Source organism: Embiotoca jacksoni, unplaced genomic scaffold, assembly GCF_022577435.1.
Source record: "Embiotoca jacksoni isolate LCO1_2020_lvr unplaced genomic scaffold, fEmbJac1.0.p SCAF_22, whole genome shotgun sequence".
Taxonomy (NCBI): Eukaryota; Metazoa; Chordata; class Actinopteri; family Embiotocidae; genus Embiotoca; species Embiotoca jacksoni.
Window position 1 is genome coordinate 11,143,678 of NW_027185363.1, and position 27,754 is coordinate 11,171,431.

The 27,754-nt window shown below is 42.6% G+C and overlaps 2 protein-coding genes across 9 annotated transcripts; one reads left to right on the forward strand and one right to left on the reverse strand.

The window, feature by feature from the left end:
• The first annotated feature begins 778 nt into the window (after positions 1 to 778).
• Positions 779 to 13,170, forward strand: fubp1 (far upstream element (FUSE) binding protein 1). 7 transcript variants are annotated; one of them, XM_069157960.1, is made up of 20 exons: positions 779 to 918; positions 1,391 to 1,514; positions 2,498 to 2,533; positions 2,641 to 2,677; positions 2,771 to 2,817; positions 2,908 to 2,979; positions 3,070 to 3,127; positions 3,265 to 3,427; positions 3,530 to 3,628; positions 3,761 to 3,898; positions 3,995 to 4,097; positions 4,339 to 4,578; positions 4,782 to 4,942; positions 5,028 to 5,179; positions 5,288 to 5,364; positions 5,849 to 6,022; positions 6,369 to 6,443; positions 6,953 to 7,015; positions 8,965 to 9,131; positions 9,435 to 13,170. In XM_069157960.1, the coding sequence occupies exons 1-20, from the start codon at positions 826 to 828 to the stop codon at positions 9,441 to 9,443; spliced, it is 2,088 nt and encodes a 695-aa protein (XP_069014061.1). In that variant the 5' UTR covers positions 779 to 825; the 3' UTR covers positions 9,444 to 13,170. The 7 variants fall into 7 exon arrangements, with proteins under 7 accessions (XP_069014061.1, XP_069014060.1, XP_069014063.1 ...); XM_069157959.1 differs by having other exon boundaries at positions 8,965 to 13,170; XM_069157962.1 differs by having other exon boundaries at positions 5,897 to 6,022; positions 8,965 to 13,170.
• miga1 (mitoguardin 1) lies at positions 12,862 to 27,754 on the reverse strand. 2 transcript variants are annotated; one of them, XM_069157967.1, is made up of 16 exons: positions 27,459 to 27,754; positions 26,047 to 26,194; positions 23,341 to 23,512; positions 21,974 to 22,092; positions 20,998 to 21,130; positions 20,668 to 20,804; positions 19,650 to 19,773; positions 19,348 to 19,448; positions 17,506 to 17,615; positions 17,304 to 17,376; positions 16,784 to 16,870; positions 16,566 to 16,664; positions 16,299 to 16,433; positions 16,108 to 16,161; positions 15,775 to 15,891; positions 12,862 to 15,276 (listed from the first exon to the last, which is right to left on the reverse strand). In XM_069157967.1, exons 2-16 carry the CDS (start codon positions 26,143 to 26,145, stop codon positions 15,055 to 15,057), a joined length of 1,782 nt encoding a protein of 593 aa, XP_069014068.1. In that variant the 5' UTR covers positions 26,146 to 26,194; positions 27,459 to 27,754; the 3' UTR covers positions 12,862 to 15,054. The 2 variants fall into 2 exon arrangements, with proteins under 2 accessions (XP_069014068.1, XP_069014069.1); XM_069157968.1 differs by having other exon boundaries at positions 27,453 to 27,754.

Consider the following 27,754-nt stretch of genomic DNA (forward strand, 5'->3'; position numbering starts at 1 on the left):
ATAAGAAATCAAAGACACACTTTATAGTAAGGCAGTCAAATCAGAAAAATATAAGAAATTAAGATGAAAATTTCTAAATTTGTAACACTTATTACAATAGTTAACATATAGCACTATAATAAAGTTATGAAGTATAGCCTGAAGTGTAAGCAACAATTAACAACAGAATAATACACAAATAATCGATGACCAAATCATTACAAATAATTTATTTGGGGAAAAAAAAACAGCTATAAAGGGTAAATGTGAGAAATTATGCATCCTGAAATGCAACTTAAAGGTAGTTTAATCGCGCTTTGTTTTTAGTAATTTTATGTCATGCTACACCACAGGCTACAGCAGGCTAATACATTTGAGAAGAAAATGTAGTAATACTTTTAGAGCAAACAACAGATGTACACACACCACTACTAATAAGACAAAAATAACCGGGGGGGGGATTCTGAATATGAACTAAACGATGCCAGATTGGACAAACGTTTGTGGCCGTTCGTTGCGAGTTAAAAAAAAAAAAAAAAAAAAAAAAAAAAAAAAAAATGACCACGAGTTATCCGTCGATGTTTTTATCCTAGGACGGCAAAGGCATAACCCGCCCTCGTCTGCTTCTGATTGGCTTATACTCTCGGCCTTCGTTGTTTGGGATGGTGGGCTTTAGGCAAGAGGAGTGCTGATTGGTTAGAGCGAGAAGAAGCGCACCGGGGTAAGCCAATCAGAGGCAGAGCAGAGCGGGTCATGTCATCGCTGTCTTAGGAAAATACCCCATCTCCACCTCCCGTGAATGAAACCCGCCATCTTGTAACGCCGAGGAGGAGAAGAGCAGCAGATATGGCAGACTACAGCAGCGTGGCTCCCCCGTCCTCTAACGCTGGTGGCGGAATGAACGACGCTTTTAAAGACGCTCTACAGCGAGCACGACAGGTAAGAGACCGCCTGAGCATGTAGTATAATAATACTCGTAAAGCAAATGGCGAGTTTAGGTGTTTTTCTGACGTTACGTACCGGGGCGCACGACAGGCTAGGCTAAGCTAACGAATGATGACTAACGTTGCGCCACACTACAGAAGCGGAAACAGATGTGAAAAAAAACCCAGAAGCGATCAAAGCTGCGTGTTCAGAAAAAAAAATAGACAAATACATAAGATTCACCCCGATCCTAAGCTCCGTGTGGTTTAATAACATAAACCGAGTCCTTAAAGTGAGTCTTAAAAAGCTTTCCTTTGTTGGCTCCAGACTTCCGCACAGAAGTGTAGGCCGCAGGCAGCGGGCAGCGTGCCTCTCCAAACCCTCCGCACATAAACAGGAAAATTACTCATTTCGCTTTTCTTTTTTTTCTCCCCTTTTCTCTTTTCGTTTTTCTCTTTTACCTTTTTTTTTTTTTTACCTTTTCCAGATCGCAGCAAAGATCGGCGGTGACGGCGTCGCGGCACCCCCAACGAACGAGTTTGGCTACGGAGGCCAGAAAAGGCCCCTGGAGGACGCTGGTGGGTATTTTCCCATGCCTAACCTGAATATCGGTCAGTGACTCAAATCGATTTCAATGCAAGTCTTGATAGTTACTGCTTGCCTGCGTGTTTTTTTTTTTTTATTTTTTTTTATTTATTTTTTTTTTTTAGCGGCTACTAAACTGTATTTGCCTCTGTAGAAAAATGTTCCTAACTCAGCATCACATCCACAGTAAATGTCCGTCTCTACATCAGTGTGCATTTCTCACCAATTAACATTCTGTACATTACTACTAACCACATGTGCAGTTCAATTCCATACTGTTTGCAGCTGTAGCCTCTGCAGTATGTTGATTATGGCATGTGTTTAGAATTGATATGTTCACTGTTTTGTCTCCACAGCTGTATGAAATCGGTGCCTTGCAATGCAAATGTGTGAATATCTGGGCGCTTAGCAGATTAGAGACAGAATATGTTGTTTGAAAGTAAAGGGTTGAGTGTCGGGGATTATGACTAATTTTTCTGTTGTAAGCAGGTTGAGCTAATGTTGGGTAGAGTTCCACTTTGTTAGTTACGCAGAGGAACAGTAATGAATTCTGATACAACATTCCTGCAATAAATCCTACTTTAGTGAAGGTTATAATGTTCTGTCTTTGTTCAACCTGTCTTGGAGATGTGTTGCATTCAGCTTTACGGTCATCCAGAAGTTGTCGTTTGTGGTACAAGTGTGCTGCACGAGGCTGAAAATTTCCATCAGTCGAAGCTGAATCAACACCCCTCTTAAGGCTGTTCCAAAAAAAAACCACCCAAACATCATAACCTCCTGGGAGGAACTGCTGAGCCGTGATTACGGCCCACTTTAATTTTAGCCAGATGTGTTTAAGACGCTGGTAATTGAGAGGATAATCCTGCTCTGTATGTGGGGTGACTTTGTCACTCCTGGAGATGTTTACCAAGTTCACGTTGATAGATCAGACCTGCAGATGACTGATGGTAATGTGAGAGTTGTTATAACGAGAGGTACTTATGCTGGTTTTTATGTTGTGTCGTCACAGACCAGCCGGAGACGAAGAAAGTGGCCACAAACGATGGTAAATGACCTGATAGCAACAGTTGTAGTTGAATGTGTGTCTCTCTAAGCATCGATTTGCTTTGTTTATTCTCCCTCTAATCTACTGTTATGTCTTGCTTGTTTCAGCCTTTTCCGCAATTGGAGGAATGGGTGGCCCCCCAAGGTAGGTGGACGAGTTGAATTTAAGTCTGCTGATCTACAACACTTGGCCTCCCATTTTATTATAAAGTTCACACTGATTTCTTTTGACTCTCAGGTCGGCATCAGAAGAATTCAAAGTTCCAGATGGGATGGTTGGATTCAGTAAGTTTTCATTCACAGTCAATTAAATAAAAACTTAATTTCTGTGTTGTTAAGTATTTGATATTTAAATTGTTTTCACTTCTTTTCTAGTCATCGGAAGAGGAGGTGAACAAATCTCACGTCTTCAGCAGGAGTCTGGATGTAAAATACAGATCGCTCCCGGTAGGTTTGGACCCATCGCCGACACTGTTAGTTTTGTTGTTATTGTTGTAGTAGTATTTTGGGATTTACGGTTTCTTCTCTGTGTTGTAGACAGCGGAGGGATGCCCGATAGGTCGGTGACATTAACAGGATCTCCAGAATCAATCCTGTAAGTGCCGACCAGAAGATCTTGTGCATGTTATAATTCTGACAGCAGCATTTATGTCTTTGCGCCGAATGCTTCCTTGTCACGGGGTTTCAAACGATGTATAACTGTAATTTTTCTTCTTCTTCTCCCCCCATCAGGGGTGCGAAGAGGCTACTAACGGAGATAGTGGAGAAGGGACGTCCAGCTCCGGCGTTCCACCACAACGACGGCCCGGGGATGACCGTTCAGGAGATCATGGTTCCTGCCTCGAAAGCCGGCCTCGTCATCGGAAAGGGAGGAGAGACAATCAAAAGCCTTCAGGTGAGACACAAACACGAGGAACATAGGGTAACCGCTGTGGGGCGGGACACATTTGACACAAACAGCTTGTACTCATGATTTTGGTTTTCTTCTGACTTTCAGGAGCGAGCTGGAGTGAAGATGGTGATGATCCAAGACGGACCCCAGAACACAGGCGCAGACAAGCCGCTCCGCATCTCGGGAGAACCCTTTAAAGTTCAGGTGAGTTTCCATCCGTGTGACTTGCTGCGTTTCAAACAATATAGCCGGGATGTGAGAACAGTCCAGTTACACGATTGGTTATGTCTACATGGAGACTGCCCTGTAATGAGATCTATGTCCTTCTCACTTCAGCAAGCTAAAGAGATGGTGATGGAGCTGATCAGAGACCAGGGCTTCAGGGAGCAGAGAGGAGAGTACGGCTCGAGGGTCGGAGGCGGCGGAGGAGGTGGCGGAGGAGGAGGAGGCGGAGGCGGAGGAGACAGTTTAGATGTGAGTAGTTGTCACGTGTCGTTTCATTTATCCGTTTGAAGACGAAGGTTTCCGTCCGTTTTAACCTTTGTTTTCTTCTTTTCTTTCATGGTTCAGGTTCCCGTCCCGCGGTTCGCAGTCGGAATCGTGATCGGCAGAAACGGAGAGATGATCAAGAAAATACAGAACGACACCGGCGTCAGGATCCAGTTCAAACCGGGTGAGAGGCGACGGCATAGCGATGAAAAATAGCAGCGACTCGTCCCAAAGCAATGTTTACATTTTAAAATGTGGACGGTCTGTGATGAAAACTCATGCACCACGCTGACAGGCTGATGTATAACCCCAACCCTAAGTTATCTGAGACCCGAGCACGGATATTAGAAAGTATATCAGCGTGATCAACGGAAGTTTGCGCTGAAGTTACGACGCGTCTAACTGCCCTGTTTGGTCCCTTTCAGACGACGGCAGCACGCCGGACAGGATAGCACAGATCATGGGTCCCCCCGACCAGGCTCAGCACGCAGCGGAGATCATCTCCGACCTGCTGAGGAGCGTCCAGGCCGGCGGACCCCCGGGACACGGCGGCGGCAGGGGGCGCGGCCGCGGTCAGGGCAACTGGAACATGGGCCCCCCCGGTGGCCTGCAGGAGTTCACCTTCACAGTCCCGACCATGAAGACCGGCCTGATCATCGGGAAAGGCAAGTTGGCTCCACATTTGGCTTTCTCAAGTTCACCCACAAAAAAAAAAAACGAGCACATTATTTAACCCGAGCATATTATTTGTTACATATTTCCAATGTTTCCCCAGTTTACCATTTTGTCCTCCACACATGCTCAAGACGTTTGCTTTTTGTAATTCATGTATGTTTGTGATTTTTTTTTTTCTTTCTTTTTTTTCCAGGTGGCGAGACAATCAAAGGCATCAGCCAGCAGTCGGGAGCGCGGATCGAGCTGCAGAGAAATCCTCCTCCCAACTCGGACCCCAACATCAAGATGTTCACCGTCAGAGGCTCCCCACAACAGATCGACTACGCCCGGCAGCTGGTGGAGGAGAAGATCGGGGTGAGTGTTTGATCACGAGCCGCCACGTGGACAGATAATGTCCGTCGGAAGCTTGTTTTACTGACCGCTCCGTGTTTCTGTTCAGGGACCAGTCACCCCGATGGGCGGCCCACACGGCCCCCCTGGTCCACACGGAGGACCGGGCCCACATGGTCCCCCTGGACCACCTGGACCCCCCGGGGCTCCCATGGGTCCCTACAACCCTGGACCGTACAACCAGGGACCTCCAGGACCACAGTAAGTACAGCAGCCTTTTTTTTTTTTTTTTTTCCCCTGTAAAATATTGGAAAGAATATTTAGAAATAACGTGCAGGATGTTGATGTTTCTTTATTTTCCTTCATCAGTGGTCCTCCTGCTCCGTATCAGCCTCAAGGTTGGGGCAACGGCTACCCACACTGGCAGCAGGGACAACCTGATCCAAGTGAGTTAAAGCCTCACATGGAAGCTATACTAGAGTCGACAATTTATAGATGTCCCTTAAATGCCTCACATGCAAGCTATTGCTAGATGTTATAATTTACAGATGTCCCTTAAATGCCTCATGCAAGTTATCGCTAGATGTTACAATTTACAGATGTCCCTTGAATGCCTCACATGTAAGCTATTGCTAGATGTTACAATTTACAGATGTCTCTTGAATGCCTCGCATAGAAGCTATACTAGACTCTACAATTTACAGATGTTCCTCGAATGCCTCACGTGCAAGTTATAACTAGATTATACAATTTACTAATGTACCCTGAATGCCTCCCAGACAAGTAGCCAAAAATGAGTTTGAAGAGAGTGAAATAAGGCGTTGTAGTAAAATTTGGTTGCATGTGCTATAAATGTTGTGGCTCACTGACGTCACGAATTGATCTGATTGGTTGCCATAAAAGCTTTAATTTTTACACTGACCCTCACAGCTTCACCTCGGCCTTCGTTCGGTAACGAAACCTGTTTGCCGTCTCCAGATAAAGCAGCGGCCGATGCAAACGCGGCAGCATGGGCTGCTTACTACGCTCAGTACAGCCAACAGCCACAGGCTCCCATGACCCCGACCAGCGGCGCTCCGGGCACGACTCAAACCAACGGCCAAGGTAACACAAGTTAACGCCTCGGTTCACAGGAAGCAGAGAGAGAGAGAGAGACAGGAAGGAGCTGTTTAGAGCAGCGTAGAGCAGCGTAGCCGACCAGCTTTACTCTGGTACACTTCTGTGAAGACAGGTTGGATTGGTTTCAACTTTTACATGACTTTGCTTTTGCAGAGCAGCTTATTTTTTTTTTAAATTTTTTTTTTATATAAATATATTTTTTTAAGCGTTACCCCAGGGTCAGGATAGTTTTCCTCAACCCTCCTTATGCTGACAGGCCAACACCAGGCAGGTGGAGGACAAAACTCCTGAGAATGAGATGCTTAATTACAAGTACCGTTCTTTTTAACAGGTGACCCACAGGCTGCAGGTCAGAGTGGACAGGCAGATTACTCCAAGGCCTGGGAGGAATATTACCAGAAAATGGGTATACGAACGTAGTTCCAGTGTACACCTATGAACACAAGCCAGTCTAAACAGCCGCCGGGCCTTCAACCAGCTTCTTTTCCAGGTCTGGGTATTTTGTCAGCCTGACTGAGAGGCTTCTGTGGAGCGGTTTTTTTCCTTTTTCTTTTTTTCTTCTTCCTCCTCAATGCCGCCACTTTGGTTGGACATTTGACGCCTGTGCTGTTTAGACTGCAACACTTTTGCAGGCCTGAGCTGTCGACACAGAAGCACCTTCATGAGTTTAGAGTAGCTCACAGACTATCTCAGGACTTCATGCACACTTGACTGCAGAGTTTTTTTTTTGCCACGTGCCATGAATGTTTTACTCTTAACTCAACTGCGTGTAGAGTTAAATAACGCACATGTTTGATTTGCGGGTTATTGATAATAAGCAACGTAGGATCACTGATGTGAATTTTGGAGATTTTATTTGTCACTAGGATGCACTGATGGGATGTTTTTTTTTTCTTCTTCTTCTTCTCTTTGCAGGTCAGCAGAGTCAACAACCTCAGGACTACACGAAAGCCTGGGAGGAGTATTACAAAAAACAAGGTCAGTGCTGCGGATTTTAAACGAAAGTCTGAATCTCAATATATATTCATGTATTTATGATACAAAGACAATAGTTCAGCACTCGTTTCAGTGCATTCATCCATTTTCATGATGAATGGAGTAAATTAGAGTTGCAACAATAGTTAGTGCTTTATTTTTATGCACTAAATATGCCTATACTTAATTTTAGGGGCTGGTATTGATATTAGGGAGTAAAAACATATCGATATATCGGCCAAAATGTGGTTAATAAACATTTGTGACAAAGAGTTGGACCAGAAGCTGGATATTTTACAGTCATATGATAAACTTTATTGTCCAAAATGTCCTTTTTGGACAATAAAATGAACTTGTAAATGTAATAATTATATAAAAGTTAACCATAAACATATTTTTTCCTGCATTATGTTCTGGAAGAAAAAAAAAAGTTTATATTTGATCCACATAAACGCTGATACCAAACCTCCTGTGATCGGCCAATAACGGCCTGTCTGATCAAATTGGTCAGACTCGGATCAGCAAAATCGAATGTGATGCAAATAATTAAGGGTTCTGGTGCTGACCGTAAATGTCCTGTCGTAATTTAACACGGTAGGAGACCACTTGTAGTGTCCATAAAGGGGTTTAACTGAAAGAGTTCATCGTAAAGACATAATTAGGATATAATGTGTGAAGTGGATATTGGCCTGCAGCTCCAGAGATGATGAATGTTGAAGGGTGGCTGGTTCCTCTGTCAGCCCTCTGCAGTAGAGTCGCTGCTCTCTCAGCCGCCCGATAGAAAGAAAGAAGGTTTCTGTCCCGCCACCAGGAGGCGTCGGTGGTGGGTTCGTTCCCCTTCTTACAAACACGACCTCAAACCTCGTAAAGACAGTCAGCCAAATCTGTTCAGCATTCAAAACTAGATTAGTTGAATGCGTGTCGTTTATTGCCTAATTTAAGTTTTGCATTTCTCTTGCTTTCATGTCGTAATTACTCCCTTTTGCTTACGTATTTTTGTTGTTTATGAAGCTATTCAAATTAAGGAGTGGTTGCCATGGCGTCGGTCACACTGGAGATGAAACGGGCACGTCTCTTCCTTTCTGTCCCGTTCTCGTCCAGCTGGTCTCCTTTTTAAAGACTGAAGTCACGTGTCAAGAACAAGTCTGATAACAATGTGGCCGCACCCTGAATCTAACGAGGTTTAACAACTTATTTATGAGCGAAAATATCTGCTTTATGTCGCCGAGTGTAGCCAGAGTTCGGTCAACATGTTACGGTGCAGTGCAACAGTTTCTCTGCCTCGCTTATAAATGTGAGGTTATCCTTTTATAAAGTGAAGAAAAACATTTTTTTTTTTAATTATTGAAGAACAGCGCCCTCTGTGGCCACGAGTGGCAATTACAGGAGCAGCACACTGAATTTACTTTCATTTTACAGCAGCAGTCATGTTGTTCTTGAATTTGCTGCTGTAAAAGCGTCGTCAGTTTTATCTTTGACATGCTAAAATACAGTGTAACTCATTAATGTGAACGTAGTGCTGTTCAGCTTCTCTGTTTAAATGACATGGGCCTCCTTATGTTTGAGAAATGGTGTTATTACCCGTCTCCTGCTTATGCTCATGTGCTGTTACCGTCTCCCACTGTCACTGACTTTTGGCTGCCAGTCAAGATTTCTTTTTCATTCTAATGAAGTGCAATTTAATATCACTTCAACGTTTTATTGTCGGCCCGCGGCCCTCCATCCGTCCAGGTCCTTTTTTTTTTTTTTTTTTTTTTTTGGCACCTCCATAGGAAAGACTTCAGCTGCTCATCCTTTTAACCAGAAAAGGAAACATCAGTGTTGCGTCATTGGGACGTGCATGAACGGGCCCGGTGTCGGCCTCATTGCCTTGGAGCCGGTTTTCTGTACCAACTCCCGTCTCTCTCTCTCTCTCTCTCTCTCTCTCTCTCTCTCTCGCTCGCCCCCTGCAGGTCAAGCGGCCCCTCAGGCCACGGCGGCGGCGGCGGCAGCGGCGGCCTCTCAGCCCGGAGGCCAGCCGGACTACAGCGCCGCCTGGGCGGAGTACTACCGGCAGCAGGCCGCGTACTACGGCACGGGAAACCCCCAGACGATGGGCGCAGCGCCGCAAGCCCCTCAGGTACACCCCCGATAAGAACCCGCCCTCCACATTCACTTACACTCAGTCGTTGTTTTTGTTTTCTTTTTTTTGGTTTGTTTTCTTTTTTTTTTTTCTTTTTTTTTTTTTTTTGCACCTTCACCTCCTTCGTCCTGCAGGTTTCCCACAGGGTTCCAGCGACTGCAGCAGCCTCACAAACTTTAACCAAAAAAAAAAACACACTTTCTCCCCAACAGGTTATTTTAGCTTTTTATTTTGGGAAGCTGCGTCCACTGTTTCCGCTGTTAACATGCAATGTATCTTCTATGTATTTCTTCTGCACAGGGCCAGTAATGTGAAGTGGACATAAAGTAAATGCTACATTGTCGAAACAAAATCCTTTGTTAAATGTTTGGATGCAGACGCCTTGATGAAGATCTTAAATTTCCTTGGTTTGAAAGTGTTTCACATAGATGGCAGATTACCCGGCGAACACGTCCTCGTTGATTTCTCTCTTCTTCTTCTTTTATTTTGTATTTTTCTTTTTTTGTTGTTGTTTTTTTTTTTCTTTTTCTTGTAAATGCTTTGTTTTTAGTGAGGTAATTCTACATATGGTCATTCCAGCCCTGTATCTACATTGAATGTGGTTAGAACTCATGTTTATTAAACTGTAGACATTACCATGTAAATCATCTCAGTTTTAAAACAATGCTATTGCCTGTTGTGTTTTTGCAATAAAACAAACTGAAACCTCCTGTGTTGGTAAGTTGGGGTGGTTTTAAAACCGAGAGCGGGTGGAGGGTGGAGTTTCTGTATTTTTTTGTTGTTGTTGCTGTTGCTGTCGTTGTTGTTGCCGTTTAACTGGGGGGAAAGAAAGTATGAAACGCAGGCCATGTGTTGGGTTAATTGTCCAAAATGGTTGCTGTCCTGTCTCTCTCCAACTGTCTATAAGGCTCCTATAAGATTCGTTTACGTGCGTGCGATGATGCCGAGTGGTTCAGACCAATCAAACGTCCTTGTTGATAGATTTTTTTACACTTCCTGTTTCCCTGACTTTAGCCGTAGAGATGTTGTTGTTGTTTTTTGTCATGAGAAAGCTTGACAGGTATCTGTGCATCGTACCTCATGCATTAACTGCGTTGCCGTGGCACTCTGTTCTGTTTGTTCTGCTGACATCGTTGAGGTAGTATGTGCTGTATTTTTTTTTTTTAATTTTTTTTTTTTTGCCTTTTTGATAGTCACTTCCTCCACAGGCAAGTTTAGAAAAGCGGTAAGCAAGTGTTCTTCTTCACATGTTCCTCAGAAAATGTGGTTCCAAGAAATGTTGCATATTTTTAGTGTTATATACAATATACATAAAATATATATATATCGACATATTTTTTTTGTGCTGTTCTTTTTCCCAGGACAGTCAGGTAAATTTGCCACTGTTATCGAAACAAAAATGCATTGAAACTTTTGTCGTGCCCATTTTCCAATTGTGAACTAACTCATGTATAAATTTGTTTTTTTTTTTAAAGAATGTTTTTTTAATATAAAAACATTTGCAAAAGACAAAAAAATAAAAATGCTGTGCCCATTCTGTTAGTGTTTATCCCCGTATAAGAGCGTAGACGTTGTAGGGACGGGGGTGGCTAAGCAGTCCGTCGTCCATCAGTTGAGCCCTCCTGTAATGTAAGTACAAAAAAAAAAAAAAAAAAAAACTGACTTGAGAAACGTACCTTTAAAAAAAATATATAAGAAAAGAAAATGCTTTATAAACTGCAAAAGTTGTAGTCGATTTTTTTGTTAAATATTTGCCATTTCCCCTCCCCCCCCCACCCCCTCCCACCTCCCCTCCACCCTTTGTCCTGGGTAAGTATGAAATGTACTGAGGAGAGGCTTTAGTGCTTTAGACTCTGCTGATTCTTGTACCACATGTTTCTGAGACTTGTTTCCAGGCCGAGTCTTTTTTTTTTAATTATTATTCTTATTATTCTTCTTCTTATTATTTTTTTTTTCCCCCCAGTGTGCTGTAGATTGTCTGTCGGTAGCTTTGGACTTCTGAACGGAGGGTTTGAATGTCTTGTTAACACTGCCGGTAGGAACTGTTTTTTAAAAGGATGTCCCATGTGGTTATTATTTTTTCATTTTTTTATTGTTTGCGTTCTTGAATCTCTTTGACCTTGCTAAGTGCCATTGTCTAGTTTAACATAATTACCAAAAAAAAAAAAAAAAAAAACACAAAAAAATGCGATATATATACATATATATGCCATTCATTGCAACGTATTTGCTTAGAAAACTCCAGTGTAGCATGCTTAGGTTTCTGCTGACCATTTCTTTAATGTTCCATAATGAGCATGTGGAATGCAAAGTAGTGGAAAGTGCTTCTGACTTTAGCTTCAAGCATTGATGATGATTTTTCTCCTGAACGAGCACTGTTGTGATAGGCTGTTGATTATTAAGCTAGAAAAAAAAAAAAGAAAAACCCAACAACAACCAAATCTTTTGACTGCATTGTTCACTGATGGCAAACAGTGCGATTATATATCTGATCTTTGCAGTGTCATCCCTGTCAGACCTTGCACCTTAGGTTCTGCTGCAATAACACAGGTAAGCGCAACCTAAGGAACCCGGTGTTTTTATTTGATTTCTTTGTCCAGTGACATGACCAATATCCATGCAAAGAAATGCTTACCTGTGTCGTTAACATGCCTCAATGCATTCATGCCCCCCCCCCCCACCACCACCACCTCCCCCTTCCCCCTCCCCCCTCCCCCCAAAAAAAGGAAATGTGCAGGATGTTCACGTGTGAACAATCGTTTTGTCTTTTTAAAAAAAAAAGAGAATTAAGATCTGCTTTCCTTGAATGAACTGCATGACATGAGCTTGTATCACTTGTTCCATGACAGAAGGTTGTTGGGTAGGAGGAAAATGTTCTGTGTGCTTCATATTTGATAAGTCATATTTGATAATAGTCTCATATTTGATAATAGTCTCATATTTGATGATAGCCTCATGTTTGACAATAGCCTCATGTTTGCAGCCGGTAAGTCTGACAGCGACTGTATATCGATGCTTATATATATATATATATATTTTTTGTTTGAATTGAGATTTGACACTGGTGTAACAAACTGCATGCCGTGCAAACCTGTTGCCAGAAGTTAGCAATGTGCTCAACTGCTAGGTCCAAAAAAAAAAAAACAACCCGGTGAAATATATATATGACCTATTTAATTGTGTTTGTTCTGTCGTGGTGTGAATCTGCCCTCGAGCGCAGTGCACTTCTCCTTTTTGTGATTGAAACGTTGCTGCCTTCACTTCTCGCTCGCAGTGTTGGGAGGATGCTGCAGGCTTAGGTCGTAGAATCGGGCCGTGTTGTAGTTTGCCCCCCCCCCCCTCCATTCCTCCCCCTACCCTCCCTCCCCCCCCCCCACACACACACACACCCTACAAAAAGGAGGAATCCTTTGAGTCTATCCCACTGCTGAACGTAGACCGTTCAAGAGCTCCAGTGATAAGGTAACACAGCAACGCAATGAAATTCAAAATTCTGTGATTGCAAAGTGTTTTTGGTCAGATACATGTTTTTTTTCCCAGTAACCCCCCCCCCCTCCCCTCCCCCCAAGATGTCGTTGCATATTAATTTTTTTTTTTAGAGTTGTGTGATAGTTGTGTTTTTTTCTTATCGCTTTGAATGCCTTTCATCTATGACTTTTAAACAGGAAATGTGCTTTAGAAAGTTGGATGAGGACAGGAACTGATATACTTTCAATGACACGTGTAGTTTTATTGGCAGTAAAACAAAATTTTTATTTGGGGTTGTCAGTTTAAAAAAAAAAAAAAAAAAAAATCACTTTTCTCTATAGTTCAAAGGTCACATAGTTTGTTTGAGGATGTTCACTCTGTACGTGAGATGCTCAGGGTTTCAACACAGAGAGTTCGAGGGGGTGTAGAAGACAAAACAAGGAGCATGCCTTAGAGGTAAACAAGGTTTCATGTGCTGTGTATATTAAATCTATCGGTTTGTTTTTTCCAATTAACTGTTTTGAAATGTCGCCATGTTCATTAATAAAGTTGTAACAAATAAACTGGACGAATGTCCTCGAGTTTTATTTGACAAGTGGGAACGCAATCGATCATTAAAAAGTAGGAAACAAAACATTTTTTAAACACATTCTCAAGTCTTTTATTCGCTTAATTTATGCACAAAACAAGGTGAAGTGTGGACAAAATAATGCTTTTTTTTTTTATTTTTACAAGTCGGTCTTTAAACAACCACCACGTACATTTGAAACTGCTTTTGGGTCACGCGTTCCTCCTCTTGTTCACACCGAGCCTGAAAACTTTCCAACGCGATCTCCAGTTAAAAATAAAGGGCAAAGATTTGCAAACGGTTTGAAAATAATAAACAAAAACAAAAAAAAAAGCACGAATAAAAAAGTTGCAATGACATTTGAGTCGTTGCATATCAGGCCAAGTCTACTGGACTCTGTCCTGTCACTAATTATTATTATTAAACATTTATTGCAATATATCCCATAACTTCTTTATAGGTGGAAAACACCCAAAGTTATTTAACAGTCGCCTCAAACCCAATCTGGCAGCTCCGCACTCGTTTCTGGATTTAAAAAAAAAAAACGTTCGGTCTTGTTGATTGTCGGTAAGTAAAACATGCCCAGTAAATGTTGCGTTTTACTCAACCAGCAACTCAAAACCTTGAAGATGATCTGTTCAACATTCGAGAACCTAGAAACCTGCAAATTCCTGCTTAAAACCTACATAAACTACAGAATTCAACAAAAGTAAAGAAAAAAAAAAGTTTTATCGTCCTTTTCAGCTTCAAAGCGATTTGACAGCAAACCGTTTGATTGGTTAAACGCCGTGCGCCGATTTCTCTTTAGGAGGAGCGACCGGATCCCGTTTTAATGTACAAAAGGTGAACGAGTTGTTTTAAGACCAACTTGAAATAAACGTTTTTTTTTTTGTTTTTTTTTAAACGGTGAATGACGGCGGACGATCGCGGCATTTTCCCGTATTAGTTGAGCGCGTGTTCTGTACGCGGCAGCGGGCGACCGGCGGAGCGCACGACGACACACCGCGACTTACGAGAAACGCGAAGACGTATCGGCGGACATTCAGTGACGAAGACGAGGCTTGAATGTTTCTATTTAATTTTTTTTTTGAAGAGTAAGGCGTCTTTGCCCGTCGTAAAGTGGCACAACGGCTTGCGAGCGATGCGGTCGTCTTTCATTATTCTACCTTCATTTAATAAGACGTTTTTTTTTTTTTTTTAGATATCGATCCCGACGTCCCCCCCCCCCCCCCTCTGGTTTTTTCGACACATTTATTTCCCCGTCCCTTCGTTGGCTGATGGGGCGGCCGGTGCTGCTTTACAAAAACACAAAGTACATTTAATGGTGTTGCATTGCTGATGCTCGGTAGGATGTGGCTCTTAATAAATCGACCTGATAAAGTCTACTATATATTCAAAGCCGATCACAAATTCATTCGGTGGGCACGACTACTCCAAAATAAAACTTCTACCAAATAAACCCTGCATCATTTATAATAAAATAAATATGGTAAAATACCCCCCCCCCCCCCTTTTGCTCTCAACAGTAACAAATATGCCCTCGATTTAAGCAGCGTAACATCTACTGTGACAGAATCAATGCCAGTCGAGTTTAAATTACGAATGTTATTGCTATGGTTGTTTAAAAGTAACGTGCGCTGACACGGCACCGTGAAAAGATGAGGAGGAGGAAGAGGAGGAGGAGGCCACAGCAGATGTGATGAACATGTGTGAAGGCCAGGCATCTGGATCCACACACACACACAGAGAGCGCACGGCACGAGATGGGAGATGTACCGAGTGGGTTTCATACAACGGGACGTTCCCTCGTGTCCCCCCCCCCCGCGGGTCGGTCCGAGCTCGGCCGGCAAAAGATGCCGAGGTCGCGTTGGGACGGCCGGCGGGTCACTGGACCGGCGCCTCCAGCAGGCCGCCGGGCAGCAGCTGCACCTGCGGCGGACCGCAGCCGTTGCTGAGGTGCCGCCGGTGGTCGGCCCCCAGGTAGGCCAGCAGCAGCTCGGAGCGCCGGTGCAGCAGGTGGAGCATGTCCTCGGCCAGACTCTCCACCGAGCAGTAACGCACTTTGTCCAGATCGAATATGTCCTTCAGGAAGTGCAGCACCTGGTCCTGGAGGAGACGCGCCGGTCACCAGTCAGTGGATACCAAAAAAAAAAAAGTAAAGAAATCAGCTTTGGTTTTTAAGAAAGTGACGATCAAACAAAAGACTTCCATCAAAAGGATCCCAAATTGTAAAACTGGAGTTCATTTTTTACAACAAAAAAAAGGGAGAATTCAGTCGGTAAATACTCTGAAAATGTGTACAAATATTTGAATAGCTTTAAGAATATCCTTAAATAATCATTTTCCTGCATTTTCCGTTTCAGAATCAGCATTTTATATTTTTTACTGCTATTTTACTTCTATTTTATTGCTTTTCTATTATTCTATTATTATCTTATTGCTTCTGTATGCTGCTGTAGCGAAAACATTTCCCCTCGGGGATTAATAAAGCAACTACCTAACCTAACCTAACCTATTTGGATGGAAATCCGACCGCTGGCGGAAAGTAAGAGATCATGTGAAGGCACGGGCAGATACGGGCTTTTCCCTGGTGTTGGTTCTGACCTTGAAGAAGCAGCAGAAGTCGTGCAGGGAGCTCTTGGGCCCCAGGAAGCCCCACGCCAGGACCGGGCTGATCTGGTCACACACAAGGTAGAAATGGGCGATGAAGCCGTCGGACACCTGAGAGAGACGAGGGCTTTAGAGTTTCTACCAACTGTCCTGATTTTTTTGTTTTTTACCTGCCGTTAACAGTAACCAATAAAAAAAAAAAAAAGCATGACGACTAATGTGACAGCAAAGATTATATATTACATATAAGATTGAAAAATGAAGACCGAACGGTGTCAACAGTCCCGTTGCGTCAGGAGTCATTTTTGCAGGCGTCAGACTTCTTACCTTCATGTGTTCTCTCTTCTGCTTCAGCACCGACCAGCAGCTCGACGCCACCGCCTGCGAGATACGCACAAAAATGATAAAAAATAAAAATAAAAATCGAAAATCTTTCAGGCGTGGGAAAAATACTCGTTTGCTTAATTTCCGACTTCCGACCCACGCGGGCCGAATAGCTCGGTCGGGGTCTTCCTCACCGTCTCCTTGAAGGAGCTGTTGAGCCAGCGGTTGTTGATCACGTTCTGGATGGAGACGGGAGGATTCTCCAGGTCCTCGAAGGAGTCCATCAGGATGAAGTCCAGCACGATGTCGTAGAAGTTCAAGTGTCTCACCTGGGAATCGAACGTCACGTATATATATATATATATATATAAAAAAAAAAGAAAAGAAAAAGACAGAGGTCGGTCAACTGTTTTTCAGTAAGAAGCTGAAGCGCGTATTCGTGGGCGGTTGGCAACACGAACCCCTCGCGTGGCCAGCTCCACCTCCGTGTTTTCCCAGTGCTCCGTGTGCTCCAGGAAGGAAATCATCTCTTCAAACACTTCCTCAAATCTCTTCGGGCTCTGACAAAAAAAAAAAAACAACAACGAGCAAACGGCAAACAGTTAGAGGAACAACTCGTAAAACAACAACAACAACAACAAAGGTCATTTTATTCACTCGCCCGTGTCTGCAATCTTACCTTCTGTGCTTTAACGATGAGGGAAGACAGTATTTTCTTTCCCGTTTCGGCCAGAAACATCCTGGTCGCCCTCTCGCACAGAATGAGCTGCGGGCCGAAGAGCGTGATTTTAACGGGACCGGTCTTTAAAGTGGAGGTCGGTAAATCTCACCCCGCTCAGGATGCAAACTTTGTGACCTTTACGAGTACGTGAACTCGATAAAAACAGGACGAGGTCAAAACTCCTGCGCTTAAACTTTAAAGGGCTTTTAATTTGAAACGAGGGCTTTTGATTTGAAACCGGAACAGGAAGTCGCTGCGTTCAGCCGACCGGTGGTGTAACTTTCAATCAATGACGGACAAAATCAGCTGAAATTCACCATCCGGAGTATATTGTAGCGGAGAATAGTATGTTTGCTGGCGTTTTGGACCAAACAATGGACGACGTGTCTCCCACGTGTTTTTATTTTTTATTTTATATACAATCTGTGGTGGGAAACATGTTATCAAACTGCTTTAATTAATTTCAATTAAACTGTACCTGACATGCCTGCCGCACACAGTGCAACTTGGCCAGGAAATCGAAATCCCCGACACACTCCAGCATCTCAGTTCTGAAAAAAACAAAAATAAAAAAATGTCCGGTCACCGTCTTATTTTCCGGTGCGACAGTTAGAACTCGGTGCAGTCGGTGTTCTGCTGCTGACGACGGTCCGTTATCGGGTGTTCGTGGGTGTAATTACCGCAGCACCCTGCAGGAGATCTTGCCGTCCTCGGCCATCTGCAGCGCCTCCTCGTAGAAAGGGTGATGACCGAGGCAGAAAACGCTCCTCAGCTCGCGCTGCTCCGACAGCTGCGGCAGAAAAGGACGATTTTACGGACATGTTTTTTTTTTTCTAAACTTGGAAGTAATGTTTGAAAACGATAAGAGAGAAAAGATTCGGTTGCCGAGTTATTTTGTGTTGTATCGAAAGCGGCAGCCGGCCGGTTTGTGAACTGCCGTTTTGAAGCCTCACGTTCGGGGATTTTGCCCGTTCGCCGTCTCGCTATTCCGGATTATTTTCAGATGGACCGCCAGAAAAACTACTGAGACGGAGCGACTTTGGCGAACGACGTCGTAACGTAGAATCTTTTTTTTGGTTTTTTTTATTGACTTTGTATTTCAAACTGAATGGGAGTCTGTGGAACCACAGGCTTTTTGGAGACACCTCCTCTAGTGGCTGTCATCGGTATTGCAGTCGAAGGCCCTCCAGGATTGGCCTTCGCTCGTCAGACCTGGAAGCTACCGTCCACTTTTATTATTATTATTTATTTATTACAATCAAAAGTTATCGACGTGCACCGTGAGCTGCTTCACAAAAGCCTTCGCGGCTGTCGGCGTCGTGGCGTCGTGAGGAGTCGGCCGTGAAAGCAGCTGCAGAACCGGCTGGCTGAAAGCTGTACGGAGGAATGTCGGAGGTCTATTTTAAGCGACTCGCTGAACTGAGTGAACTGGTTTCACTGCTTTGAGCTCAAGCCTTTTGATCACCGCTCAATAAAACGGCAAACAACACGTTTTCAGGCGTGAATAACTTCGTTTGAAGCTTTCGGGAATCTTGAATTTATTTAAGTGTTGCTGCACAGTTGAGTTTAATTAATAGTTTAACGGCTATTTATGAGATCATGTTTTTTTTTTACCTTCCTGCAGCTGGGGAGTTAAAAGTCCTCGATCTGAGTTCAGCTCGCAGGTCTCAGCAAATAAACTTTGTGATTCTTAGCAGCGGGTTTATTTCTGTACTTTGCGGGTCGGGTGCATCAGCGGCGCCGGCTCCACGGCTCGAGCCCCCCCCCCCCCCCCCCCCCCCTCCCGCAGAGACGGTAATGAGTCGAGCAGATAAACGCAGCGCTTGGTAAACACACGGCGGTGAACCCGGCGGGAGGAGGCGAGACGGTCTGAGGGGTGATTAGGTTTGCCGAGTCGTCATCTTCACCGCACGCGCCGTTCCCGCGTCGTTATGCGCGATGATGCAGCTTAGTAACCCGGGGCGATATCTACCGTTTTTGAAGCCACGTTTATAAATGCGTTTGTCATTTTGTAAAAAATCCGTACTTTTGTTTCACGCTTTGAAGGCTGATGGAAAAACTTTAGAAGTGAAACTCATCTTTTTGAAATGCTTTATAAAGTCTTTTTTTTTTTTTAAATAAACTCTACATGAAACACATTCAGATATTTTTGAGTCACTCGTTCCATCTATTACTTTTTTTTTGTGTCTATTTTCAATAACAACTGTCAATGAAATTTAAAAAAAAAATGCAAATACTAAGATAAGTTTTGTTTACTGAACCCAAATAAATCTAATATTATGATCATTTAGTATTAATTAAGTGGCATTTTTGTGATTAAATCCGTTATACGAGGACATAACTTTGTTATCGTTTCTCAAAAAACAAACAAACCGGGAATCTCATTTGTTTGTTTCAGAAAAACGATGTCAAGCAAAACGTCATTCAAGAAAAACCTGCAATTCTTCCAATGTAAATGAGATGATTTGTTTTTTTTGTTTTTTTTCTAGCGTGAAGTTGAGTCCTTCTGGAGCTTCTCGTACCTCAGCAGCCGACACAAAAGAGTCGTTGGAGGCGATGCTGATGCTGTCTCTCAGACCGCCGTCCTCCAGCTCCTCTCTGGCCAAAATGTCCGCCATTTTATCTGCGAAAAAACAAGAATCATCGGTTTCACACAACTGTAGCGTTTGAAGCCGATTACGTTCTACGACAAAGGTCACACACTGAAGGCCTCACAGAGCTCCTCCAGTGCTTTTATTTTATTTATTTATTTTTTTTTTTTTACTATCTTTTACCTGTTGTTCCGTGTTGGGTCGTGAATAATTAACGTAATATTGCATATTACCCCGGACGTTGCTGTGGGACGAAGGCTCTGACGTTCCCAGCACTCCCTCCAACTCCTCCTGGAGGTGGTAAGCCCTCTGCAGCAGAGACTTCAGCCTGTGGATGAACTCTGCGCTGATGACGTCCTGAAAACGGAAACGTGAGAGATTTGTGTAAACAGTTAGTAAAAAGTATGATTTTTCAAAATAAGTTCTGCAAACTTTTAACAGTATTCCTGAGTCTATGTAGGCTGTTGGTTTAGTTGAGAGATTATCATCACGTTAATTCTTCACAAGTAAAACGGAGAAATTTCGCTTTTTTTTTTTTTTTTTGACCCTCTTTCCCTCCACAGATTATTTTCAGTTCTTTCTTGGGAATCCCCCGTGACCCGATTTGCCTGCACCAGCTGAGCGGTGGATTTCCTGGAGAGAAGATCCAGCAGCAGTCTGAATTTCTGTTCGAGTGCCCGGGCTTAACATTTTGACCCCTCCCACACACACACACACACACACACACACACACACACACACACACACACACACACACACACTAATACAAAACCCTTCCGATCAGGTTGGAGAGCCAGTGAGTTCGATGTTACACAATCCAGACGCTGTGACACTGGTGGGGTTTACAGAGTGCAGGTGAGTCACACGTGACCTGTGGTGCAATGTTTGTGGGCAGTTTAATCCTCTCTGCCATCCTCTGGTATTAAAGAGTGCAACGCGCAGTCGGGAGTACAGAAAATGTTGGCAGGACTTGAATCAATATATCGACTCTTGGGTCTCAGACTGAGATACATGTTACGCAATATTGCTATTTCTTGGCAAAAACATAAAACATCTATTATACGCTGGCTGTTTGCATATTGCAACAAAATGAGCATTTTAAATGGAAAAACATACGAATCGTTTACAGTTTTATTTCACTGCTGTACTTCTATTTGTGATTAATGGGGCGTCGAAGAGCTCAAACTTAGTCCCCGTGTTGGTTTTTATGAACGACGACGAGCTTTTCTCGCCAGCCGCCAAATTTCTTACCTCCATTTCCTGCTCGGCGACGGCGTCGCCAGCTCCTGTTTTGACGGAGGCGCAGCTCGCGTCGTCCTCAGCCTGCCTGCTCCTGAAGGTCAACGCCTCCTCCCAGCGCCGCAGAGCCTCCTCAAACAAATCCATACCTGGTAGGAAACACACACACACACACACACACACACACACACACACACACACGCACGCACGCACAATTCAATTACTGCCAGAAATTCAAACAGTATCGCAGACCGACTGCTTCCATTTTTTTAATTTGATTTTTTTCCAACGCGTGCAGCCTCCTTATTACAAACACAGTAAGGTGATGCCGTGTGTCTTTACCCATGAGGTAGAGGTTTTCGGGTGTGGTGACGGGTAAGTTGACCACGCTGCAGATGTCCCCGTCCCCCGCTCTGTCCCAACAGGTGGATTCGTTAGCGCAGGTGCTGCTGCTGGACGAGTTCATGCTTTTGACCTGCAGGGAGGAACACGGTGAACACAAACACACCGCAGGTCGGCTCTAACAACAATAAAATACTTTAAAAATGTTGTAATAGACAAATTATCCAATCAGTACTACATAATAAACTCCACCTCAAAAGGTCTTTACACAATAAGGGCGTTTTTTTTTGTTTTTTTTTGCGGTAAATTCGCATGTTAATATTTTTTTTTCTCAAGTTTTTTCAGAGAGAACGTGAATATTTTTTGCTTCACGCATAAAGGTGGAGGAGGTGGATTTTTCTGAGCTTTTGCACCACGAGTGAAGGCATTTTTTGGATTGTAGCAGAGTTGGTGGTAACCAGGCAACAAAACCAAAGTGTCCTCCTCTTTTGTAGCGCGAGGAGGAGCAGGACATTTGTGCATCGCTGGCGGTATAGAGGTTTCATGCATAATATTCACAGGAAACTGTTTTTTTGTGTGTCATTTATTTATCATGCTCCCGGCGTGGAAAAGCCTCAAGACCACACACGTCATCAGTAAATGATACTCACATCGAGCACGTTTGGAATTATTGGAGTACAGACAAAAAAAAAAAATAATCAAAACCATCGCTGTTTTGTGAATATTTGCAGTTTTCTATTCTGGTAAAAAAAAAAATTAAAAAAGTAATCAGTAAATCTGTTCAAATTAATGTTTGTTTTTAAACATATTCAAACTGTTTTTTATCTGTTTTAAATAAAAGACGTATAAAAAAAACAAACCTCCATCCATCTTTGCATTATGTCTGTGGGCTTTGTCATTTCCGATTAAAAAAAAAAAAAAAAAAAAAAAAAAAAAGATTTATATACAAAATCTCGATGTTAAAACGTCGTCTTACCGAGTCCAGGCTGAGCAGAGAGCCGGACAGTTTCCTGTAATCTCCGGTGCCGAGCACCAGACCGGAGGAGTAACCATTCTTGGAGTCGAGTGAGAGCGTGATGTTTTGGCTGGTGTTATCTGGACGGATAAAAGAAGAGAGTTTTAAGAGATGCGGTTTGAGGGAGTGTTGACTCTCAACTCTACATGAGCATGAAGCGGGATGACATCATGGATAAACCATGTTTAGCAATTTGATGAGTGTAATACCTCCAACTGGGTGTCACCGATCTTTTTTTCTGGGAATTTGGCCGCGGCTGCTTTTCCTATTTGAATAATTGACTTTCTATTTGAAACTTGTCTCTTCCTCTTATTTGCATTGTGGCTCCGGAAAGTCTCTCGTCAAGCAGGCTCCGAAAAGTTTCTGTTTTCTCTCTTATTTGCAAGTGATTCCTTTTCGTTTTACTTTCCGCGTCTAATTGACGACTCCTGTGTCCTTATCTGGTGACCTGCAACCAACTCAGTATTATCATACGAAAGCAGATACAAAGGGAAACGGGGGTGACTGTCAACTGTATAAAAGCTGCCCTACGGAGGAGTGACGTGGAGCACTGCTGCACACCTCTCTTTGAGGGTGCATGTATTTGCTCCTTCTTGCGAGAATAAATGTCCGATGTGTTTGATTTTGAACCAAGCCTCTTGAGTCATTTTTCCAACAAAAACTATTTCCTAGAATTGTTATGCAGTGTGTAGAGATTTGCTTCGGTTGACACACAGTGACTGTTGGGGTCAAAGTTCAAGAAAAAGCAACAGTCAAACACTGCAAACACATCTTTTAAGAGTCTGAAAAAAGTCGGGCTGCAAATCAAACAGCTCTTTGGTTTTAACATTACATGTTAATGTTTTAATTCACATGTAGGTTCCACTTGGATGACAGTCTAGCATTAGCGAGGGTTTATTATTTTTTAAATTACTATCCGTAACAGAAATGGCTTTGCAAATATACTCTCCTGTCACTGTTAAAGCGTTTCCCATTTAGGAAACTCTGCACTGTATGTCAAAAAAAAAAATAAAAAATCATTCTGTTGAATCGGTTTTGTAGAAAAGAAAAGATCAATCACTCTGGTCAACAGCTCATTTGACTTCCTTTAATCCTTCATTCTCTTTGGGACTCTAATCAGCAGTAAATCTTTACTAAATGAGATTAAATCAGTTAAAGCATTTATCTGGAGCCTGCCGTTTACAATTCAAGGGAACACACGGGCACGTCAGCCTGATTACATCACAAACCGGTAACTGGGCCAACACACTAAATGGAGATCAGAGGCTGCTGCTGCTGCTGCTGCTGCTGCTGGTTGACAGTGTCATCACAGTGTCAGGAAGTTGTACCGTTCTCTGCTGAGGCCGGGGGGAAAAACTCAAAACCAGCCTGCTCCCACTGCGGAGAGTGAGCCTTCTTCCTGCCCTTCCTCCTCTGGAAGCGGCGGGCGAGGTAGAGGAGCGAGACGGCGCCGAAGGCGGCGGCGGCCAACAACTTCTTGGTGCCTGTGCTGACATTTACCTGGCGGAGAGAGAGAGAGAGAAGAAGAAGAGCTTTATGTTAAAAAAAAAGAAAGAAAAAAAAAGGCATATTGATTTGTTTTCTGTTTGGTTATTTTGAAAACAAATCAGAACAATTCAGTTTCAGCGTGGGCACAAGAAAACCAAGTAGTTTCCGTTTTGGTAAATGTTAGCCGTCACTCGTAAAACAGAAAAGCAAAGATCTTACCAGCTGTTAACACCAGCCAACACTGATGTTATTATCCCCAAAAAGATTCTGTAGCAAAACTAGTAGATAGTTCTCTGATTCAGGTATCAAATAACTATCAATTTAGTATTGAAAAGCATAAAAAAAAAAAAAAAAAAAAAAAAAAAAAAAAAAAAAAAAATTTTTCACTATTTACTATTAACAACTGTTGAAGAAATCCACCCAAAGTCCTGATCCAAAGTAAGTTTCGTGTAGTTGGTGTTTTAACTGATATGATTTATACCTGGTAGAGTGTGATATGTCTGAGAAGGCAATCCCAACAACCAGCAAAGAAAGAGGGACGCTTGTTATACATGTGACGATGGGACGAGAGGGTCAGATTGCGTATTTAAAGAGTCATCATGACAACACGATGATACAACACGCGTGGTGGTAGGAAAGCATTAAGTTCTGCCGGGTGGGAGATCAAGTGAAGATGCATAACTCCAAATAATACAGTGGATGCCGATGTGGTAACAAGCAGCACCGAGCTGTCAAGCGCATTTCAAAGAATCCATTTCAAGTAGTGCGAGTGGCCCCCTCAGTCTATAGATAGAAGCAAGCAGTGAATGAGGAGGGGATTATCCACAGACACCGCTGCTGCACCACTGAAGATTACATAAACAGTCAGTTAGGAGGAAGGATGGCAGCCGTAATATTGACTTTTTTTAAAATTTATTATTATCTATTATTTATTTTTTTAAAGGCTACTGACTCGGCCGGGATCATTAAATGGTGCCGCGGGTCCGTACCGGCTACTGGCACATGTCAGGCATGTTCCTACCAGACTCTTCTATTCATATCAGACCTGCTACGTGACTCAAAACACGCAAACACTCTCCACATGGACGCTGCAACATGTGGGTGCATGAAGAAAATACCACACACACACACACGCATATATATATATATATATATATATATATATACATATACACACACACACACACATATATATATACACGTAGCATCCTGAAGGACATAAAGACCAGCAAAGACAATAAAACTGGATACATCATCGAAAAAAAATGCACATTAAACTCCTCTTACATTTTTTGGGCATCCTACTTTTTTTTCTCCACGTTTTAATCTCAGGGATTTCTAATTTGAGCAGTTGAGCTTTATTTTTGTAATTTCAGGCATCAACGCTCCGTATGCTTCTCGTTCTGACAATGCCCAGTTCACGTGATCTTTTCTTTTTAGATTTAAGACATTTTGGCTTTGTAAAGTATAAAATCAAGTACATCCTTAGAAACACCTTCTCATTCAGCTATTAAGCTCCCTGAGGTGCCGGTCCGAATCTTTCAATCCCACAAATCCTTCAACTGAAGAACTTAAAACTCCTGAAGCAGGCAGCTGCCCTTCACATGTAAACAGATGCCGCCACCGGCTCGTCTAATCAGCTTAAAAGGAACACTACGGATGGAGTTGTGCCAAATTCGGACTCTTCATACAACTTGTTTTGTTTCAGAGGCACATTCACAATCAAACTAATCAGTAAAGTACAAAAATAAGAGAAAAAAAAGGAAACATTAACCTGATAAAAACAGATTAAAAGAAAACCAGTAGAATTTATGATGACTGCGAGTTCACGTCTTCAAATTTGAACTGAATATTCTGCCAGAAAGAAAATGGAAATGAAGACTGGCCACAGACATGACTGGTTACTGTTAGCATGTTCTCAAACAAGCAAATACTGCAGCTTAACAAATGATAAAGGTCTGGCCAACAAAACACTTATTTGTGTGGTCATATAACTTGTGTTTACACCCTCAGTATCACACTTACCTGTAATAGGAGAACTATTATTTGAGCCTGGTCGATTATGTTTGGTTCATAACATCGCAATGAGGCTTTATTGTGTACGTGTGTGTGTGTGTGTGTGTGTGTGTGTGTGTATGTGTGTGTGAGTACGGTGACTATAGGTAGGTAGGTAGGTAGGTAGGTATATACTTTATTAATCTCCGAGGGGAAATTTTTTAAATTGTAGCAAAGAGAAACCAAATATTAACCATGAATATTGAAGTACTTTCCTTTTAAAATCAGGTAAATAAACATCACTGTGTGGTTATTTTTATGCCGATAACTCAAAAATATTATTTTAAATAATTGTTTTTTAGGGAAAGTACATGCACAGTAAATCATTCCTATATTATTTCTTACAAAGTTGCACAAGGAATTCAAAGAAATTTGCTCTATTTTTTAAAATTTTTTTTACTAAAGAAGCATTAAGGAGAAACCCTGAAAGTGCCATCGTACCGTCAACCCCCTAAAACAGCTTTGGAGGGAACACTTTCCGACACGCTCACCTGCGCCAGGGAGCCGCAGAAGGACAGCGGCAGGTCGACCATCCGCAGGACAGCCGCCTTGACAGACAGCTGTGAGCTTGCGAGGTTCTCATGTGTCATTTCGACGCTTTACCCATGGCTCGGCAACTGTTGTATCCTCGTCGCCATTCTGTCGGAGCCGAAGAGGATGACAGGAGTGAGTGACATGCAAAGGGTTTAACCTTGGAGGGGATATTATGACGTTATTACATAAAGCCTCTGAAACACGGCATGTGCGGCACGGAGCAATGTTTACGACAACAGGTCGACTCAACCATGAATATAATGTTAAAATACTTTCCAAATTTTTAATTTTTTTTTGTGGAAAATACAATCTGTTTCGTTCTGCGCTGTTTACCGGCATGAAACCTGCTATTAAACAACTAAAATCCAGTGAAAAGGAGGAGTTAGTCCATCAATTACAAGACTATTAGCACATCAGCACGCCCACCAAACACAGGAAACTATTTCTAACCTCAATTTACAATATAAACAAAGTCTGAGTACATGTGTAAATTACAGGCCCTATAGCATTGTGTTTTTTTTCTTTACGCAGCCACTCACTGTAAGAACCACATCTTCTAAGCTGCTGTATATCCATCGTCCATGCAACATCCAATTAAGTTTTTGCACAAGAGACTGGAACACATGCATGATTCACGTTTCAATCAGTCTTTGTCTGATTCTTTGTTTCAAATGTTTAAAGCTGTCAGCTTGCCTCAGTGGTTTATAACTGGTTGTCAAGAGACATAATAACGCGCCTCTTCCAAGTACTGATGGGATTTCTCAGCGTTTGAATCTTAAGACATTAATAATGACATCTGAAGTGATAAGTCTGCTCGGGAGTTTGTAGAAGCACAAACAGAGTACCTAAAAGTAAGAATATGCAAAAAAAAAAAAAAAAAAAAAAAGTGAACCATAAAAATACTAGAGGCCTGATGTGGACAATTACTTTCCTCGATGCCTGCTTTAAACATCTAGCAAACTAGGCAAGTAAAGAATTAATCTAACAAGGCTTACTGCTGTATTTTTAAGTAAATAAATAAAATAATAAATAAATAAAAACTCTTCAGATTTAACATAAATGAGGATGATTCCAGACTTTCATACTGTGCATTTATTTCCCTTAAAATGTTTAAAGATAATCTTTACTACATGTCTTAGGAAATTATTATGAATATTATGAATATTATGAATATTATCATGGCTGTGAATTGATGAGCGTTCATCGGTCTCCTTGAACAGCTAATAGCTAACGTGGCTAACAAGGCTAATAACGGCTACAAGGGTTTAACTAGCCGTGTCAAACCAGCTTCGAATTAAACACATATAAACTGGTGGTTTATCTCCTCATTAAAGGGGGAAACCGAGAGTACAATTGACATCACCGGTACATTTTCAGGTTGCCTCCACAGACTGCGTCCCCGGTGTTTTCACTCGCTCCTCCGGCTGACCTCAGCTGCCGCCGAGTGAAGGTCTCCAAGCACAAGCACGCGCCCGTCGAGCTCGGTTTTCAAAATAAAAGGCCGCTTCCGGTCGTCGTCTCTGTGGAGTTCATACGCCCCCGCTCGGCTTGGTCCGGTATTACAATGCTCCTCAGATTTTTATTTTTTTTTTTAAATTTTTTTTAAAGGATTTTTCCATTTACAGACTTTAGTTTTTGGACCCATATCTGCCCAAATTCATTTAA